Genomic DNA, 18788 nt, shown 5'->3' with positions numbered 1-18788 from the left:
GAAATTAAAGTAGTATATTTAGCCCTGTTCATTCTTCTCTCAAACTCAAACATTCAAGGGGAAGTGGGGATGCATACATTTGAGACATGCTTTCTACCTTCAAAAAGTTATTAATACATATCAAATATCACAGACAGCAAGGCTCTGAAAGTGAAGAAATTCCTGATGTAATACTTTGGAATAGAAAATATTAGTATTCATTTTTCTTGATAGCACCTTTAAATCTTCCAAGGGAACTGGCAGCTATTCCATAAAATTTGGTGTGGAAGGAAATTAAACAAGTGTCTGTTGAGTTACATTTTGTTTGTTGAATGATAAATACTTCTACTTTAGCTGAGAGATAAGAGCTGCTGCAAGAGAAGCCTAAAAATTCAAGATTCTAGACGGTTTTAGAAAGGTGTGGAGGGACAATCTGTCCCTTTCTCATATTCTCATGAAATGTGGCAAGGGTGACATTGATTTCATTTTGAAACCCAGGTCTTTGAGTTTTATTGTCAGTATTGTGGCCTTATGGAAGAATATTACACTCAGTTGTGCCAAAGATTTCAGTTTGTATTTTGTGGATATTTATTCCTATGAGTGGTGTGTGTGGGTGTGTTTGTGGTTGGGTACATTAAGAAATGACCCCTAGGATCCACCACTACACATAGTTGAGACTTCCAATATGTTTGAAAAGGAATAAATGATAAGAAAATTTTATTCTGCAACTTTAATCAACTAATGCTGCAAGAAATGGTCTTTTAAGAGAGAGAATATCTTCAAAACTCAAGTTTTCCCTACCATGCTCTTTATTTTTAGTATTAAGAAATGAAATGTCTATTCTCTCACATTTTTATAACAAAACTGTGATACTTAGTGTAACATTCAGAGATCTACAATATATATATATGTAATATATTTATCACAAATATATTTTATATATAGTTTTGTCATGGTTGCCCTATACAGTACTCTCCATATACTTGCTAAAACTTATGATATTTGCTATATTTCATTTAGATAAAGGTATTTATGGTTGCTTGGCATGTGAATTTATCAACGGTTCAAACAATTCAGAATATGGGATTTTTATCTTGCATGTAAACAACCTGACACTAGTAAATATCTTGATGGATATTTGTTTTAATTTAATTGTTTATTTACTCACAGTAAATGTTAATTTAGTAGATGTATCATTAAATCTTGCTATCATCAATTTCAGCTTAGATTGCAAATATTTATTCACTTAGTTTTCATATTAAATCAGCCTGATCTCTTGTACCTGATAAACAATAACAAATCCATTTGCAAAATTTAATATTAACTTCCCTATTTAATACTTACAAATTTGAATTCAAATATATAAATAGAAACACAAACATATATTCAATTCAGAAACAATTTATATTTAAAGTTTCAATTTCATTTTTAAATTAGTACACACCTAATTAAATTAATTTGTCAACAGAAAAATCAGTTACTTGAAATATCGATTTCTTTTTAATTCTATGAAGATCAATTATCTTTTCACATTTTAACATCTCAGAAATCTGAATACATATGACAGGGTTTTTGTATTGTCATGTCATAGTTGAATTTGGTAGAATGCTCTTTTTTTTTCCTTAGAGGTGCATCTTTTAATCAAGAGTATATTATTTTAATTTAATTAGATATTTTAAGATCATAATCTTATGTAATCTCAATATAAATGCAGCATTTTAATTTAAAATAAAAACTATCAGACTACTATAGACCCGTTCTTTAAAATTACATTAAAAACTTTTTTTCAGGATTGTTTTCAGTTTACCCATCTCTTTTCTAAGTTGAATATTCATAGTATAAATTCATTCCCTAATTTGTACTGTAAAATACTAAACTATGTAGATTTTAGCATACTGGAATTAATAATGTGTAAAATACCTAGGTTATGTAACGAAAAACAATATGCTTCCTGAAAATTATAGAATGTAACAAAGCAGTGGCTTTGTTTTACCTCATTCCCACATACTGCAATTAATTTTCAAGAGTTATCTCACTTATTGACGTTTTTAAGTTTTATCCAAGTAATATTAAAGAACTACAACATATACATTAAAATATATATGCTAAAATTTATAGACTATCTAAATAATGTCCCAAATATAATTGTTGCATTAGTTGTATTTAGATTTTATTTTGATGTTATTTTGTATATTTTTCCTTTTGCATGTTTTCATGTTAAATGTTTATTGCATTTTTTTCATTATATATCGTAATGCCACAAAACTATTCACATAATTATTTTAATTAAACTCATTCAAATGTTTCACTTGAAATACTAAAGTTAATGGAACAGAATATATTCTTTATATAAAATAACATGCCAAACATAAATATCTAAAAGCCACTTCTTTGAATCTGTAATTATCCTTAACATGTACTTACATAGCTCAGTACATATTGGGCCATCCTCTCGTATCTCTAGCAACATATTCTGTTCTTCAATTCTGTGATGAGTTAGACAATAATTACGAAGTACAGTGGCACAAAATTGTTTTAAAAATCTGTAAGGATAAATTTGATCATAGATTAAAATTCAATTATGAAATTAGTTTTCATTTGTTAGATTTTTCTAAATAACACGTTTAAAAATGGCTTTATATAAATTATGCTTAGTCTCTTGAAGATATATTGTTGAAATAAGAAAGCCTTCAAAAATATAATTTTCATTATGATACATAATATAATCCAAATTCCATATTGTAAGGATTACTGTTAAATAAATTTGCCTATTTACATGTGTAACATATGTCATTTTCCATTATCATAGTTCCAAAGATGACATATAGTTATGATTTATAGAAGCATGCTTATATATGTAAACCATTTCATTTTATTTTTGTTATATTGAGAAATGTTTTATTAAGGAATATTAATAAAATATACCTTAAACCTGTGTTTATATTGTAAACATCTAATTTTTAAATATATCTCAAGCAATTTAATGGCAGGATAATCTAATTGTGAAAACAAAACTTGTATACATAATTTGATTTCAAATGAAGAATGGATCTTCTGATGTACATTTTATTCCTTAATTTCGGTTGTATGTTGTGTAACACATGCATTTAATACTGTGCTATTAAAGATAATGTTTTCTTAATTGTGTAGCATACTTAAATTTTTAAAAGAAAACAAAATATATTTTAATATTGAATTAGCAATATAATATATTTAATAATGGATTGTTGCTATGCATAATCCTAAGGCTTTTTCTAACATTGGCAATTACCTCATAAAACAGTATGTATGCAAAAACGTTGAGTGTTTTTAAACTGTTAAATGGTAAATGGTGCATTTTGACAATTTAAAAATCTGTGTTTCAAACACTGCCAATTTAAAGTGGTACCAAAACCAGTATGCTAAATTGGTCTATATTTTAGTTAAAATGGTTATATATGATATAACTTTATGTTGATGGATGATTTTATTGCCTTATAAAGGAAATCAATGTTATTTTTATAGAAGTTATTCCATTTTATATATCAAACATATTTAATTACATTTAGATGCACTTCTGTCTTTTGCTATTATAAGATATGACTACTTTTCACTCTACAGAAATTTGAACATTCTAAGTAAACCAAATTCACATGAACTTGTATACTTCTAGTTTGGGAATTATGACACAAATCTTCAAGTAACTCTCACTTATGCAAATAAATCTTCAGATTCCACACTTTTTCAAAATGATGTCTTTGAAAGTTTTTTTTTTTTTAAGATTGTATTTATTTATGGAAGACACCAGAGAGATAGAGTCAGAGACATAGGCAGAGAGAGAAGCAGGCTTCATGCAGGCAGCCTGATATAGGACTCGATTCCAGGACTCTGGAGTCATGCCCTGAGCTAAAGGCAGACACTCAACCACTGAGCCACCCAGGTGTTCTTATCTTTGAAAGTTAAAAACAAAATTGTCAGTTTTCCTCACCTTAGAACTTCTCTTCAACATTATATGTTTGAAATATGACTTTTCCATAGTAAAATTATAATCATATTTGGTTTATGAAATTTATTATTAATATTATTTTAGCATTATTATTAACGTTATTCATTTATTATTCTTTTGATGACTATTTCTTGAGCATCTACTATGTACCAGGCACTGTTCTAGATGCTGTGAATAGAATAGAATAGGATAGAATAGAATAGAATAACAAAAATCTCAGCCTTTGGAGCGCTTGCATTCTAGTATGGGGAAGAAAGAATATGAACACAAAATATACATGAAACATAACAACTAGTTAGCAAAATAGCTGGTTGAAATATATATCTAGTTGGACTATGATGGTTAAATAAATTGCTTTTCAGTACTTCATTCCAACACTCCAACTTGTTCTGTATCAGGTTAAGAAGGTAGTACTGAATCACCACCACCATTTGCCAAAAGTAGAGTTCTATTACTGAAGATTTTAAGATTGGAATTGCTAGCAAATCCTGAATATTTTTTAATACTTTATTTATTTATTCATGAAAGACTCAGAGAGAGAGAGAGAGAGAGAGAGAGAGAGAGAGAGGCAGAGACACAGGCAGAGGGAGAAGCAGGCTCCATGCAGGGAGCCTGATGTGGGACTCAATCCTGGAACTCCAGGATCACAACCTGGGCGGAAGGCAGGTGCTAAATCACTGAGCCACCCAGGGATCCCCAGCAAATCCTGGATCTAAAGGCTAAGAAAAATCAGTTCTAACTCTCATATTTAGTCAGGACCTGTATTCATCCTGTTGTCTTTAAGAAAATGCCCATTTGGAATTGGTCTGTAGGTCTTGGATTGGTTGTAGAAGCAAACTAGACACATTTCCAAGAATTATCCCAGAATTATTGACCCATATAAATTGAGATTATTTATCTATTGAGTTATTTAATATAACCCATATTATTGACCAAATAGAGATTATTTAGGATTAATTGTTAATGACTCCAGTGATCAAATACAATAAATAACTATTCAGTTTACTCCTTGGAGTAAGGTCAGAACATTGAGATTTGAGATAGAGTACAAATTCTATGATTTTTCAAACTTTTAGATTGTATTTCACAACATATGTTTATAGTTAAGTAGTTTCCTTCCTTAAACTAAAGCTGAATGCCTGGGAATTATAATACAGTTAAGGAAAGTTTTAAAGTATTAGTGTTCCATCCTCCCCAATTTTAAACTTCCTTTCTAGAAGTGGAACAGGCCGTTTGATTCCCCAGGTGAATCGTATGGATCAGTTGATTGTTTTTATAGTAACAAGCACATGGGTATTTCAAATGTCTGATTTACTATGGGGTTATTTACCAAATGTTAGTATTATTAGCATAGTTATTGCTTAATCATGTGATTAAAGAAAAATCTTACTAAATATTAGCTTAGTAAATGTTACTGGCCAATTTGCATAACCAACATGGATTTAGGAGATCGTAATCTTGATAAAATGACTTGGATAAATATTCAATAGCAACTTTTTTTGACTGTTTAAAAATATATTAAAAGCCTTTAAAATAATCTCATAATTGTCATAACTCATTTACCTGTAGATCTCTTAAAATACAATCACTTATTTTATTATTTTTTAAGATTTTATTTATTTATTCATGAGAGACAGAGAGAGAGAGAGAGGCAGAGACACAGGCAGAGGGAGAAGCAGGCTCCATGCTGGAAGCCCGATGTGGGACTCGATTCCGGGTCTCCAGGATCAGGCCTTGGGCTGAAGGCGGCGCTAAACCGCTGAGCCACCCAGGCTGCCCAAATATAATCATTTAAATCATTTGAATTTCTCGATCAAATTAAACCAAAGTATAACAATTTAGGCTGGCAGAATTAGTATCAGACATGTGTCCCTTTGCTTGCTTATGAATGAGAGGACCCCATGTTTGGCTTCCTTTTTTACTTTAAAGCAGAAAATAAAATTACTGGCCCTACTAGCCAAAGAGAGGACCAAAATAAATAAATAAATGAATAAATAAATAAACGAATGAATAAATAAATAAATAAAGTAGAGCATGCTCAAATCACATTAAGTGATTATTTTCCTCTTGCAGAATGGTTAAAATATACTTAAGTATTTTTGTCTACAATATCTAATTATACATTGTGGACAGATTTCCAATATACAGTTTATGAGAAGGCCGAAGCCAGATATATGAAAACATACCACTCATTGGCCTTGAAAAATACTCACACATCTTCTAACCAGGACCTGATGATTATTCCTAATTAGTATCTATATTTCCAACATTCAGTATTTTTTCTTGTTAAGCAGTTTAGATGTCAAGATCCTTTTGAAAATATCTTTGTTCCATTTCATACTTTTATTATTAGGTTACTTTTTTCATTTTATAATAATTATGTACTACTATAGACAATCTTTTAAAAAGGTTTAAGTCAAAGGAAAAAGAAAAGCCCAATTTGGCACCTTTAAAATCTATTTTTAAATTACCATGAAACCTTAATAAAGTTAAGAATGTAGAGAAATATATACCGTGAAATGCTTATGAGATATTTGGAAATCCTCAACCACTTATTAAAGCTAGTTGTTTATGAATACAGATTCCAAATTATTGGTTAATTTTCAATCATTTCTAAATACAATTATTGTTTAATTAGTTGAAAATTGGTTAAACTCAAGTTTTACTTTAAAATAGCAAAAAAAATTACCCAACTTTGGAAAACAACCCACTGAAGTCTAAAGCGTATATAGCTCATGACATTGAATATTTTATCATGTTGGCTGCTTTCTGGCAAGTGAGGTTAAGATAGGCATTTACATAGAATAGTTATTTCAGAGTTTTATTTTTTTAATCATTTTGTTTTAATTTTGGCTTTGATTTTAAATTCTCCTTCACTTGCTTATCTTAGAATAGAAATTTTTGATATTTTTCCCAGAAATTATGAAGAGATATGGCACAGACTATTCAAAGCATACTTTTGGAAAAGTGTGGTTACACAGTTACCCATTCTGTCAAAATTTGTCACTTGCCAGGCATTTGTTGCTAATATTCATCTGTAGATAAATAACAAAGATTGATTCAGGGCCACATAGTGGGTTTATTCTTTCGCCTTTTCCCTTCTAATGTGTTACCTTTAAAATATGGTATATTGATGTGTGATATCTATTCATAGGTTGATTAATACAAAACAATCCTCAGATCTGGTTACTTCACATTTTAGTGGCGTGTTTGTGTTTTGCCTCTTCATGTTGATTATCCTTAAAGTAATAGAAGGGAATATAACTTATTAAACTTATCAGAAAAAATAAACACAATTTAAAAGAAAAAGTTAGCATCTAGTGCTACTGTGTCCCACAGGTTCTTCTACATTGACCCACACTACCTCCACTGGTGAGTTAGAGGAGCATAACAGGACTGCCACTGGTGCTTTTGCTGTTGCTAGCACATCTGCAGATGTTACTGTATCCAGTGTTACAGCTGTCACCATCCATAGACTTTCCGAGGAACAGCGAGTGCAAGTTACGAATCTCAGAAATTCAGGTCTGGACCCCAACACGTCCAAGGACGGGCTCTCTCCTCATCAAGCAGATACACAAAGTACAAGGAGAAGACCAAGAAATGCTGAACAGATAGAAAGAACTAAAGAGCTTGCAGTTGTTACTCATAGAGGTATTGGCTGTTATTTTACTTGTGCCCATTTAGTTACAACCAAAGCTATATTTTGGTAATGATTCTAATTAGAGAATGAGCTGAAAGAGAGCCAAGATGTAGGAAGCAAAAGAAAAAGTTTAAGGTGGATGAAAAATATAGATAGTAATAGCCAAAACCTGAATAATTGAAAGCACAAAAATTTAAAAAAAATCGAAGTGAAATGCAAATATTGGGTGGGGGCGGGAGTAAAAATAGAAAGACAGAATGCATAAAAGAGATAATAAAAATAAGTACTAAATATCTATTGCATATTATATGCTAGTTATGATGTTGAAATAATTTGAAAATAAAATAGCCAGTTTCTATTAATAAGTGTACATATTTACAGAGGGATGATTTATCCTATGTAGTAATTTTCAGTATTTGCATGAAATTTTTATGTTACACAGATGCTATTTAACAATTAAGAAAATAGATAATTTGGGCAAATAGGAACATTCTGTCTGGTGATTATTTTATAAAGCTTGCTCTTCTATATCTAAATTACCTATTGCCGGAGCTATATATGACTGTACTGAGATTTGTCATTTTGAAAAGGTAACAGCCATTCATTCAGATTCAAGTTTAAATATCCATTAACTTTCTGATTTTTATAGAAAAAACATACCACAAGGCCAAATAATATATTGGTAATTTTCTAGTTAATTAACATGTCTATCTTTTACAAAACTAGGAAGTGTAGCAAGTGTATTTTTCCATTTCTTGGTAGCAAGTTTCACTGAGCAGATCATGAAAAAAAGTCAGTGTAGTGTCAAAAAATAAAGGGCCTTAATTTATATTGATATATGCATCAGTGGAAATATTAATTAATTGAAAATGTTTCAAGTGCAGAATACCTATTCCAACTCTATTTCCAACTCATCATCATATATTCTCCAAGCTGGATATGGTTTATGTAGTGTGATTGGGCATGGTTTATAGAGAGCATGATGTAAGTAATGGCAAGCATTCTGTGCTTAGAGTACACGAAGGAGAAAAATCAAGACATCCTTATATAAGCTAGTTGAAAAATCATACAGATGTATCTCAGAAGTTCATGTCCATCACAATTCATACTGAAGTTACTTTAGTTCTCTTTAAGAAGCATCTTAAAATGAATTCTTAACATGGAGTAGTCCCCTGTAAAGAATTAAATCAATATCACCCTGCTTCTCTATTCACGTTCTTACTATATTTCCACTGCTAAGAATATAGACATCATGATAAAATTGATTATTTGCTTAATAAAGTAGACCACTTTTTCTTAGTACCAGGAAATTTTTTAAGGTGTAAATATCATTAAAATATTAAGAAAAGGCCCTTCTTCTATTCAGGCTTTGCATTCTCTTTGGAAAATTGCATGAGCTAACACTGACAAACTAACACATTGAATAAAAGACAGGTAATTATTAGACATATTTTTATTATATAGATCAAGTAATAATACAAACACTGCTTTAGCCAAAGTTTGCCATCAAGTGATGTGAGAAACTCTGGGGTTATAAATTAATATTTTATAGAAGTAGGAAAATAATTCAAATTGAAAATAGAATAAATAGTAGTCAATTATTACATTCAATAAAGTGATTTGAAAGTTGGCCTGAAATTTTGAACTAATTTCAAGTAAATTTTAATTAAGTATATCATTTCCTTGGTAAACTCCAAGTTGCTCAAATTTTCTCAATTGTCATAATCTCCTAACTCTATTTTAGAGCTTACACATGTTTCAACCTTTCCCATATTCTTTCAAAAATAGTGTTTCTGAATATAATTGCTATTTGGTAGTGCCATGTACTTTTGAAATAAATATTTCTCAGTTACTTATGTTTAAGTTAAGTGTATGGGAAACATTCTAAATGGTACATTCATTATTTTTTCAGTGACTTAAGTTATTATACTTTCATCAAATCTCTATTTTAATTAGAATTGATCCTTCTGACTCCTTCAGTAATCTACCATTTCATTGATTTCAGATAGCTAGTTATTACATTTGAGACACAGACGTAGAATATCTTGGGTTAAATATGTCAATATTAGAAATAAAAGAGACCTATCATCCTATGTATATTAATGTATTTGAAAATACTCAATATTTGACTGTATTTTCAGACATAAAAGGACTTCAATAACTTGACTCTTAGCAGGGCCAAATTTCTAAATTTGAATCGGCTGACATCAAAGCAGTATTCTTTATAAAAACAGTTCCAGTTCACCAGACATTCTTGAATGCCTAATAATACCAGGCTCTGTTCAAGAAAATGAAGATAATATATGACCCTCTACTTCAAGAGATTGAGATAGAGTGGGAGACGTAGAGAAACCTGTCTGATGGTACAGGGAAAATTTTGTAAAGCTCATAGCTGATTAGAATATTCAAAGAGTTACGGAGTATATGCAGATAGTGAGACGTTTAATTCATATTTTAAATGAGTCAGTAAACATAATGCAAAGCTAATTCTATAGTTTCCTAGATATTTTAGAGAAAACAAATTAGTTTTTGTTCTTCTATTCCATGGTCCACAATGTAGTGACAATTGCTTTTTAAATCTGATCACATCACAACACTGCTTTAAAGATTCCAGTGGCTTCTCAATGACCTTAGAAATAAAACCAAGATTTGGTGATGACCCACAGGAGAGTCCATGATCTAGCTTTTGTCCATATCTCTAAATTCATCCAGTATGACTCTCACAGTCAGTCTAGTTTTTTGGCCAAACATAGATTATTTTATTTTGCCAACCAAACACACCATGTTCTTTCCTACTTGAATACATCTTTATGAACTATTCCTTCCATCCTTTCAGCCAGATCATTCTAATTCCCTTTTGAAATTTTAGCTTAAATTGTCACCTCCGGGAAAGTTAGGCTTTTCTATTATAACTCACCATTGGTCTCTGTACTCTTCCTGCACTTGTAATCGTTAGCCCTATGGTTTATCCTATAAAATTTATCTCTGTGAGGTAAGGAGTGTGTGAGTCTGGTTCATGTTGCTGTTTGGTGGAACCGTGTAGTGCGGGGGTAAATGTGTCTGTATGTTTGTAGTGGGGAGTAACGTTGGAATGGAGGTGGATATTGTAGTAGTGAGTTTGTATGGATAAGTTTGGGAGGTGGTTGGAGGGCTTTGGTGATAGGGGATTTGTGTTGATTTGTAAAGTAGGTGGGATGGGGGATTGTGTTGTTGGATGGGGGGAATGTTGATGTTTTTTAAAAGGGGCGTTTTAGAAAGTTTGATTGTCTGCTTGTGTTGTGCATTTGTGTGTTATTTGATTTTGGTGTAGTTTTAGATCCCTCGTGGAAATGGGGGTTGATGTGGTAAGGTGTGGGTAGAAGGATAGGAGGATTGGTGGGTTGGGATGTTGGTGAGTGTGTGAGCTGTGGTTGAAGATTGAGTTATGATTGGTGGGGGGTTTGTATTGGGGGAGAGGATGTTGTTGGGTGGTTTATGAGTGGGATGTGGGACAGCGTGTGGTGGTGGCGTTGCTAGCGAGGGATGTGTGGCATTTGTTTTTTGGAGAGTTTGGTGCCTTTTGAATTGTTGGATGTGTGAGGTTTTTAGTTATTAGGTGATAAACACAATTGGATTTTCTTCCTCAAGAAGTTCATAGTCACACTATTTAAAAAATAATCATTAAAACGTGTTTTCTCCACATAATTTAACATTGTTTTTTCTTTTATATTTTAGAATATTTCTATTTTTTTCAATATGCAGGCAAGTTCTGTCAGCTGTTAATGAGCAACCTTGGTAGTTGCTGTTTTCAAGTATAAAATGTGGATATATTCTTCTGGAAGAGTTACTATATATCAGTATATAATTATAAATTGTCTTTTATCATTTTTCCTAGTGGAATATTAACTTAGATGATTATAACATGCTGTGGAGTCAAATGTGTTATGAGCATTTTAAAGCTATTGCTGCTGTTTATTTTGACATAGTGTAGTCAATTCTTCCATATATGTTAATAGTATATTTAAGCATGTCAATAGGATCAAGCAGAGCATTAGTTTGGTTTACAAAGTAATATGAAATTATGTTTTACTAAAATTGAATATGATGTAGGTTCCCCCCTCTTTATAACAGGAGCCTAAAAGAAAACTTATTTTAATCATGAGCTTTTGACTAAAAGACTTTATTATTTTTACCTTTAAGGTAACAATGGTTAATTCAGCATAAAACTTCATTTTAAGTCAGCAGTTTTAATCTAAACAAAAGCAGTATTTTTTTTCATTTCTATCATAAGCAATATTTTTTTGAAATTAGCTCATCTTAACATTTACTTTGCTTAACATAAAAGGGAAAACAGACTATCAGACAAACTGAAATTTCTAGTTAATTCAGATGTCAAATTCTGTGATATATAACAACTTTGTTAAAAAAACAAACAAACTGTAATCTAACAGAAAATTTATTGTATTGAAGTAATAGTTTCTGGATGCCTACAGTGTGCCTTCTACTAAAAGGCTATTTGGCCACATGAAAAATTTTAAATATTTTCAGAAGCTTGCAAGCAACTGATACTGTTTTCAAAAACTCTATTAATAGTTTTTATACAGTGTAAATTTGTAAATCTAAGGCATTTCTTAAAAAAAAAACCTTCATAAGCAATAGCACAATGAGGAAGTTAATTTATGGATCTTTATGGATACTGATATATGTCCATCAAATATTTGGGTTTTATTGAACATATCATCTCTTTGCTAATCATGGGATGAACTCAAAAGAAGTAAAATATGGCCTTTATTTTTAAAGGAAAAGGTGTAGGGATACAACTGCAGAGGAAAATTATCTATCACACCTAAAAGAAGGAATTGCAATAGAAAGAGTATGAGTGGGGATGAGTTATAACTATCTTCAAATGTGTGATGTGTTATATGTAAGAGAGATAAAACCTCTTCAGCCATAGGTTGTAGAACTTGTATGGAATCACAGGGAGATACAATTAAAAATAAGACTTCTAACATTGAGTTTTGTTCAAATATAGATTATGCATTTCAGGAAGCAGTAAATTTCCAAATCACTAATAAGATATTCAAGCATAGCCTGATAGACAAATTAGTCTTTATAAAGCATTTAAGTATCAAAGAGTATATCCATAATATGATTGTTACTCTCCCTCGTAATCCTAAGTGTCTATAATAAACTATCCAAATAAATATTAATTAAATATATTTATTATCATCTTTTTCCACTTGATGTTTGAATTGACATGGACTTATTTTTATGGTTATCAAATTATGTAGCCAATGTTAAAACAACCATAAATGTGGCCAGCACTAATATCGAGGAAGTTAGAGATTGGTTCTCTCCTTATTTCAATAACTTGGCCGCATATATGGCCAGAAACCAATGCCTACCTCTATGCCTTAAATTCTTAAAAACTCTCCATTTGAGGATCTAATTCTAGCTTTTTTAGTGTTTAAGATGACAGAGTTACTTTCTTCAGGATCTCCTCTTCTTTTTTCCTTCCTTCCTTCCTTCCTTCCTTCCTTCCTTCCTTCCTTCCTTCCTTCCTTCTTTTGTATTTTCTTTCTGGCTTTTTTCCTCCTTCATCTCTTTCTTTCAGTCAGTTTCTTTTCTCACTTCTTTTCTTCAACAATCTTCCTTTCCTTCCCTTCCCTTCCCTTCCCTTCCCTTCCCTTCCCTTCCCTTCCCTTTCCTTCCCTTCCCTTTCCTCCCTTCCCTTCCCTCCCTTTCCTCCATCTTCAACAAATGTTTACTGACTTACTTACACCACCAGAATTTCTTCCAGTTTTTGAGTAAACAACATTGAATAAAAATGAGTAGATCCTGCTTCATTGAGTTTATATTCGAGTGAAAAGAAAAGGACAAAATGCAAATAAACAAAAACCTACCTTACCTGATTGTAGCAAGGATGGAGCAGAAAATTAAAACAGGCTACATGATATATGGGTGACTACCTTAGTTTGGAAGGGCAGGAAAGGCCATTTTGAGGAGGTAAACATTAAATGGACCTAAATAATATGGAAGAAGACAGCCATGCTAGGATCACAGGCGAAAGCATATCAGGTAGAAAAAACAACTAGTTAGAAGCTTTGCTTGAGAAAAAGAAAGCCCAGTGTGCTGGAGTTCAGTGGCCAAGGAGGAGAGGGGTTGAGATGAGGCAGGAAACTGATAGAAACCACAGATCATGTAGGCTCTGAGGATGAGGTTAAGAGTTTTATTTAAATCTAAGTGAGACAGGAGCCACTAGTGGTCTTTAGCAGAAAAGTATGTAACTTTCTTTAAGATGTTATTTCAACAAGAAATTAAAGAAAAAAAAAGGAATAGGCAGACAGATTACTAATGTATGCAGAGATGCAAATAACAGTTGATAGAGACTGGGAGTTGAAGTCTTAGATTCTGCTTCCAAAACTTCAATGTGAGTACAAATCACCTGGTAGTCTCGTTTAAATGCAGATTGTGATTTGGTTGGATTGGGTGGGATCTGAAGTTCTGCACCCCTAACGAGACTACAGGTTGTGTTGATACACTGAATGCAAGACTTAACATGAGGATGTTATCGTGAAGAGAGAGTGATACTTGTCAAACAGTACAGGCTCTCTGTCCACTCCCCAAGAGATCTTGTTCTCCACTTGAAATCTTCACAATGTTGATCAACTATCTCAGAGAGTATAGCAAAATTTACATTTTCAGTCTGTAAGAATGACTCTAGTGGTGGGAATTTCCTGAGCTGAGGGGTTACGCTAGGGCAGGTGAATTTCCTGGGTCAACCTTAATGACAACAGTAAACTCTGTCAACTCTTGAGATTGACTGAGCTGATTATATTAGTACTGATTTCACTTGAAAGATCAATGACTGTATGGATAAATGATGAAAGCATTTCCTTGTCAAGTTTTAACTCACCTATTTTCATTTTTATGCTAAATTCTATACCTTGAAAGGATTTTTTTAAAGTGTGTTACCAAATAACAGAAAGAAAAAAACATAAAAATGAGTCTCCCTTTCTTACCATGTTTCAAGTCTCTGAAAGGCTAATTGATAAGTGGAAGCAAACCGGTGAAAGAAAAGATACAAAATTGAATTACCAAATCAAAACTTTTCATGATTGAATAATTAAGCATTATCTTCTACTTTATATAAATGGCAAAGTTGCATTTGCCTGCTTGAATTCCCTGGTCTTTCTTTAAGACTAAGTGATGTACTGATTTTCATGCATGTTTAGCATAAATAATGGCAGAATAGAGAATTTGTAACTCTTAAAAAATTATGTGGTTACACATGATTCCTGTAATATACTTTCATTTCTTATGTTATTGATTTTTTATGGTAGAACTTTGATATTGGTCAACTAGATATATGTTTAACAGATAGGGAATTGTTAATATTTAGGTGAGTGTACTATATATAAATATTGACTTTGCATGCTTTATCAATATTTTGTCATTTTTGTTTTTTTTTTCATTGTTCTCTTGACTTTTTCCTAATTATGTTATTTTGTGAAAAACTGTGTTCAGTGTTGATATTTGTAGCAGTTTAAAAATCCATGTCTAGAAGTGTACATATTATTTAAATACATAATTATTTATTATCATCCTCATTTTTCTATTCCATTACCTCATTTCATCACATTTGTAATATTGTCAAAACTATATTATTCATTCCAGTAAATATATTTTTACATTTCTAATTCTTTTATATTTTCTTGAGTAAGTTGCTCTTAGGGAGAAAGAAGAGAAAAAATAAAGTGTTAGAATTTACTTGGTAATAGGTTTATGTATTTTAAAAAGACGTTAGATAAAAATACTGTGAATGCCTGAAGATCTTTATGACAAAATTAAGCAATAAAGACTTATTTTTTTCACAACTGATAAATTTGCAAAGTACTGTTTTAACATTTTTTTCCAATGCTATACCACAAGCCATGCTTTTTAATTATTCCTTTGCAGAGATTTTAAGAACTATTGATGACCCTTTGTTTTTGTTTTCCTTTCAGTAGATTTTGGGAGGCATATATCTTTTCCCATTAATTGGAACTATCACCTTGAAACAATGGTCTTCATAATTTTTTTTCAGATTTTCCACCCCATTGTTATGCTAATAAGTAATTGTTAATCACATATCTTGGTAGCTTATTCTTTATATAACACACTATTTCTCATTTTTATAGACTGGGCAAACAAGGGAAGAAAATATATACTGCATTGATTAAAAAGGAAAGCTTAAAGATTGGAGATGAAAATGGTTTTGTGTGTCACTGATTTCCCCAGTTACCTATGAATGATGGTCACAGTAAATGTGATTATTCTGACTTAAATCTTTTCCCTTGTTAAAATATTTTGAAGGGGCTAGACTTTCTATTTGTGCTCAAAATTTGTGCCAAAGTGGACTCCTCTGCCTTTTGGAGTATGAAGAAATGGTCCTATGTTAGAGACATTTTTATCTTGTTCAGAATTATTTCAGGGCATTTTCACCCATTTTTGCAACAAGCTGCTTTCCTTGCATGTAGTTTTCTAGAGCATATGGCTGCCCTGCTGTGCACAGAGTGAAATCACACAATTAAGTTTTACAATTTTAGGAAGAGCAGAACCTTCATATATGGCAGAACACAGAACAGCATGGTATTAGGTTTGGGGTGCATTGCATATTTTTCTCTTCACAATTACATCATTTATATTCTAAATCATGGGCTATTGCTTTTTAGTGTGGATGCTTGATTTTTCTTTGTTTAAAATATTCTTCAAATGGCATTTCTTCCCCAATATCAAGTGGGATTAAAGTGACAAATTTCTAGATTGATTTTTTCTCGAGATCACCAAGAGGTTAGAAACTTTTCATTTTTAAGGCTCACATTAATAGAAAAAAAGTTTATCAACTCTTCTGAACTTTCTATTAGGAATGTAGCCAAAGATGGTTTTACTAAAAAGATTACAGGATGATTTGAATTTCATATCGCAGTTGGCTTGTGCTATACCTTTTTTATTCATCTGTTCACACTTTCAAAATAAAGTATTAAGATGCTTCAAGCCATGGGATTATAGTTGGCACTATCAATAAATAATCAATATCTGTATTCAATATTAAGTTAATCAAGCCAATTCTACTTCATATTAAAGTAAAACAGGCTTTATATTGTTGATCACTTATATTTTATATGATAAGCTTCACATTAAAAAATAAATGAGGATAGGATATACTAATCCCATCTATTTCTGGTTTTCTGGAATATACACGTGAGAGTTTGATTAAATATATGGAATATGTTATTTATAATCAGGTGGTGGTATAGACACTAGGATTGAAGTATCAGAATCAATTGAATGAACATATTTAACTAACACCTGTGTAACCTTGGGCAATCTACTCAGCACTTTACCATTTTACATCTGTGGAAAGGAGGATAATAAACCTATTTAGAGTAGATATTTGTGGTTTAAAAAGCAGTAGGCATAGAGTGCCTGTGACTTAGATCACAATCAATAACTGACACTGCCCACTTCTGGAGCCTGTATAGGAATAAAATAAACTCTAGGAATGTAAAAATTATTTAAGGTAAAGATATGTGAACAAATTAAAATAATTAACATAGAATTTTAAATCTCATAGGTAGGTTATTTTCATAGAAATAAATATAAATAATTTAATGCAATATTGATAGAGAATTATGGTAACAATTAATATATACAATTTTTAACACTCTCCATACAGATTTCGTGTAGTTATACCAAAGTAATGTATTGCATTCAATCTTGGGTTTCTAGTTACCTCATATTTTTGTTTTTGCCAGTTTACCCTTAAAACAGTTACTCTCAGTACAGAAATTCACTTATCTTTTTATCTACCCTATCCTTGTGAACTGTCTTTGTTTCTGGGGCAGAGTAAAGAAGTTGCTAGAAAAGAGAGTAAATACATGACCTACCTCTTCAAAACTCAAATCCCTAGGATTTAAGTAAGCAACTAATGGTAGAATTATGAGCAACAGTCACCCATATTTTTACTTAAAAATTACCTTTTGAAGTCCAAAAGTGGTTATACTTACACATGTAACACTCTTAATATGTTACATTAAGAGATGTTTAGTGCATATCTCTAATGATTTTCATGTACGAGTGGTATATCCATCAGAGTCCACTGGGAAACAGTAGAACATGGGCTAATTCAAGGAGGATTTACTTACAAAGGAATTGTTTCTAAATTAGTGAATATAAAGAAATCACAAGGGATTGTGTTATATTGCAGAGTAGTAGGAGTTAGGACTCACCATTGCTGACACAGTGGGATGAGAGCAGGGAGATGTTGGACAGAGATGTGTATATCAGACTGGTATGAAAAAACTAGTGACCTTCAGTTAGGGTCCTAGTCAACTCTAGAAAGTAATGGTGTGAGACCCTGCAGAATAATTATGTTTTAACTTTCCTCTCTCCTTCCATCCTGGTGGAATTCTCCAAAGAATAAGGGAGTCTGTTGATAGAATCTAGTGCTTCACAAACTTAAATGTGAATAGAATCATTCTGTGGACCTTCTTAAAATTCTAATTCAATGGGTCTAGGGTGGGACTTGGTAGTTTGCTTTTCTAACAAGCCTCCAGGTAGTATCAGCTCTTCTAGACAATGCCACAGTTTATGTGGCAGGATGTAGCCTATTCAGATCAATCTTCTGCAAAAAGAACAAGGAGGAAGATAGATCTGGAAAGGCATGTAGACAATATAGAACACAGGTTATGATCATTTCTTTGCTGTCCTCAACATCATTTCTTTAGCAGCATAACTCTGGATCAAATACAACTATCACAGTTCATCTATGTTTGTTTTAAGCAGAAGTCAGGCAATGATTCCAAGGCTTCTAGTGAAAAAGTTAGGTAAAATATAATAATCTGAAATGAGAGAGATGATGACATGACATATTGTTACTTATTAAAGTAATAATATTTCCTGGATTCTTTTATTTAAAATTATTCTCTATAACAATGAAATTTGTAGTGGAAGTATATATTCCACTGTCTCCGTATGATGATATTCATTAACTGTGGTCCCTATTATTCCAGCAGTTGTTTCTTTCTCAATTATTTTCCTATTAAGAAGGCATTATAGTATACATAAGTGATCTCTGATGTCAATTGTAAAACAAATACGAAACATAAAATTACTCCATTTATTTTTGGAAAAAATAATAAACCTGTGGGTGTATATTTTATT

General features: G+C 31.6%; 1 protein-coding gene across 3 annotated transcripts in view; it reads left to right on the top strand.

Moving 5' to 3' along the window:
* The window catches only part of CSMD3 (CUB and Sushi multiple domains 3), a 1184516-nt gene that overhangs the window by 466538 nt on the left and 699190 nt on the right, over window positions 1-18788 (top strand). The window contains exon 7 of one of the 3 annotated variants that reach the window (XM_055314109.1): window positions 7304-7615. The exons of the other annotated variants lie outside the window; for them this stretch is intronic. Coding sequence (XP_055170084.1) covers window positions 7304-7615 — 312 coding nt within the window. The remainder of the gene's footprint in view (window positions 1-7303; window positions 7616-18788) is intronic. 3 annotated transcript variants of the gene reach the window in all.

Source organism: Nyctereutes procyonoides, unplaced genomic scaffold, assembly GCF_905146905.1.
Source record: "Nyctereutes procyonoides isolate TBG_1078 unplaced genomic scaffold, NYPRO_anot_genome, whole genome shotgun sequence".
NCBI lineage: Eukaryota > Metazoa > Chordata > Mammalia > Carnivora > Canidae > Nyctereutes > Nyctereutes procyonoides.
Note: the sequence above shows the minus strand (reverse complement) of the source record. Positions and strands in the feature narration are given on the sequence as shown.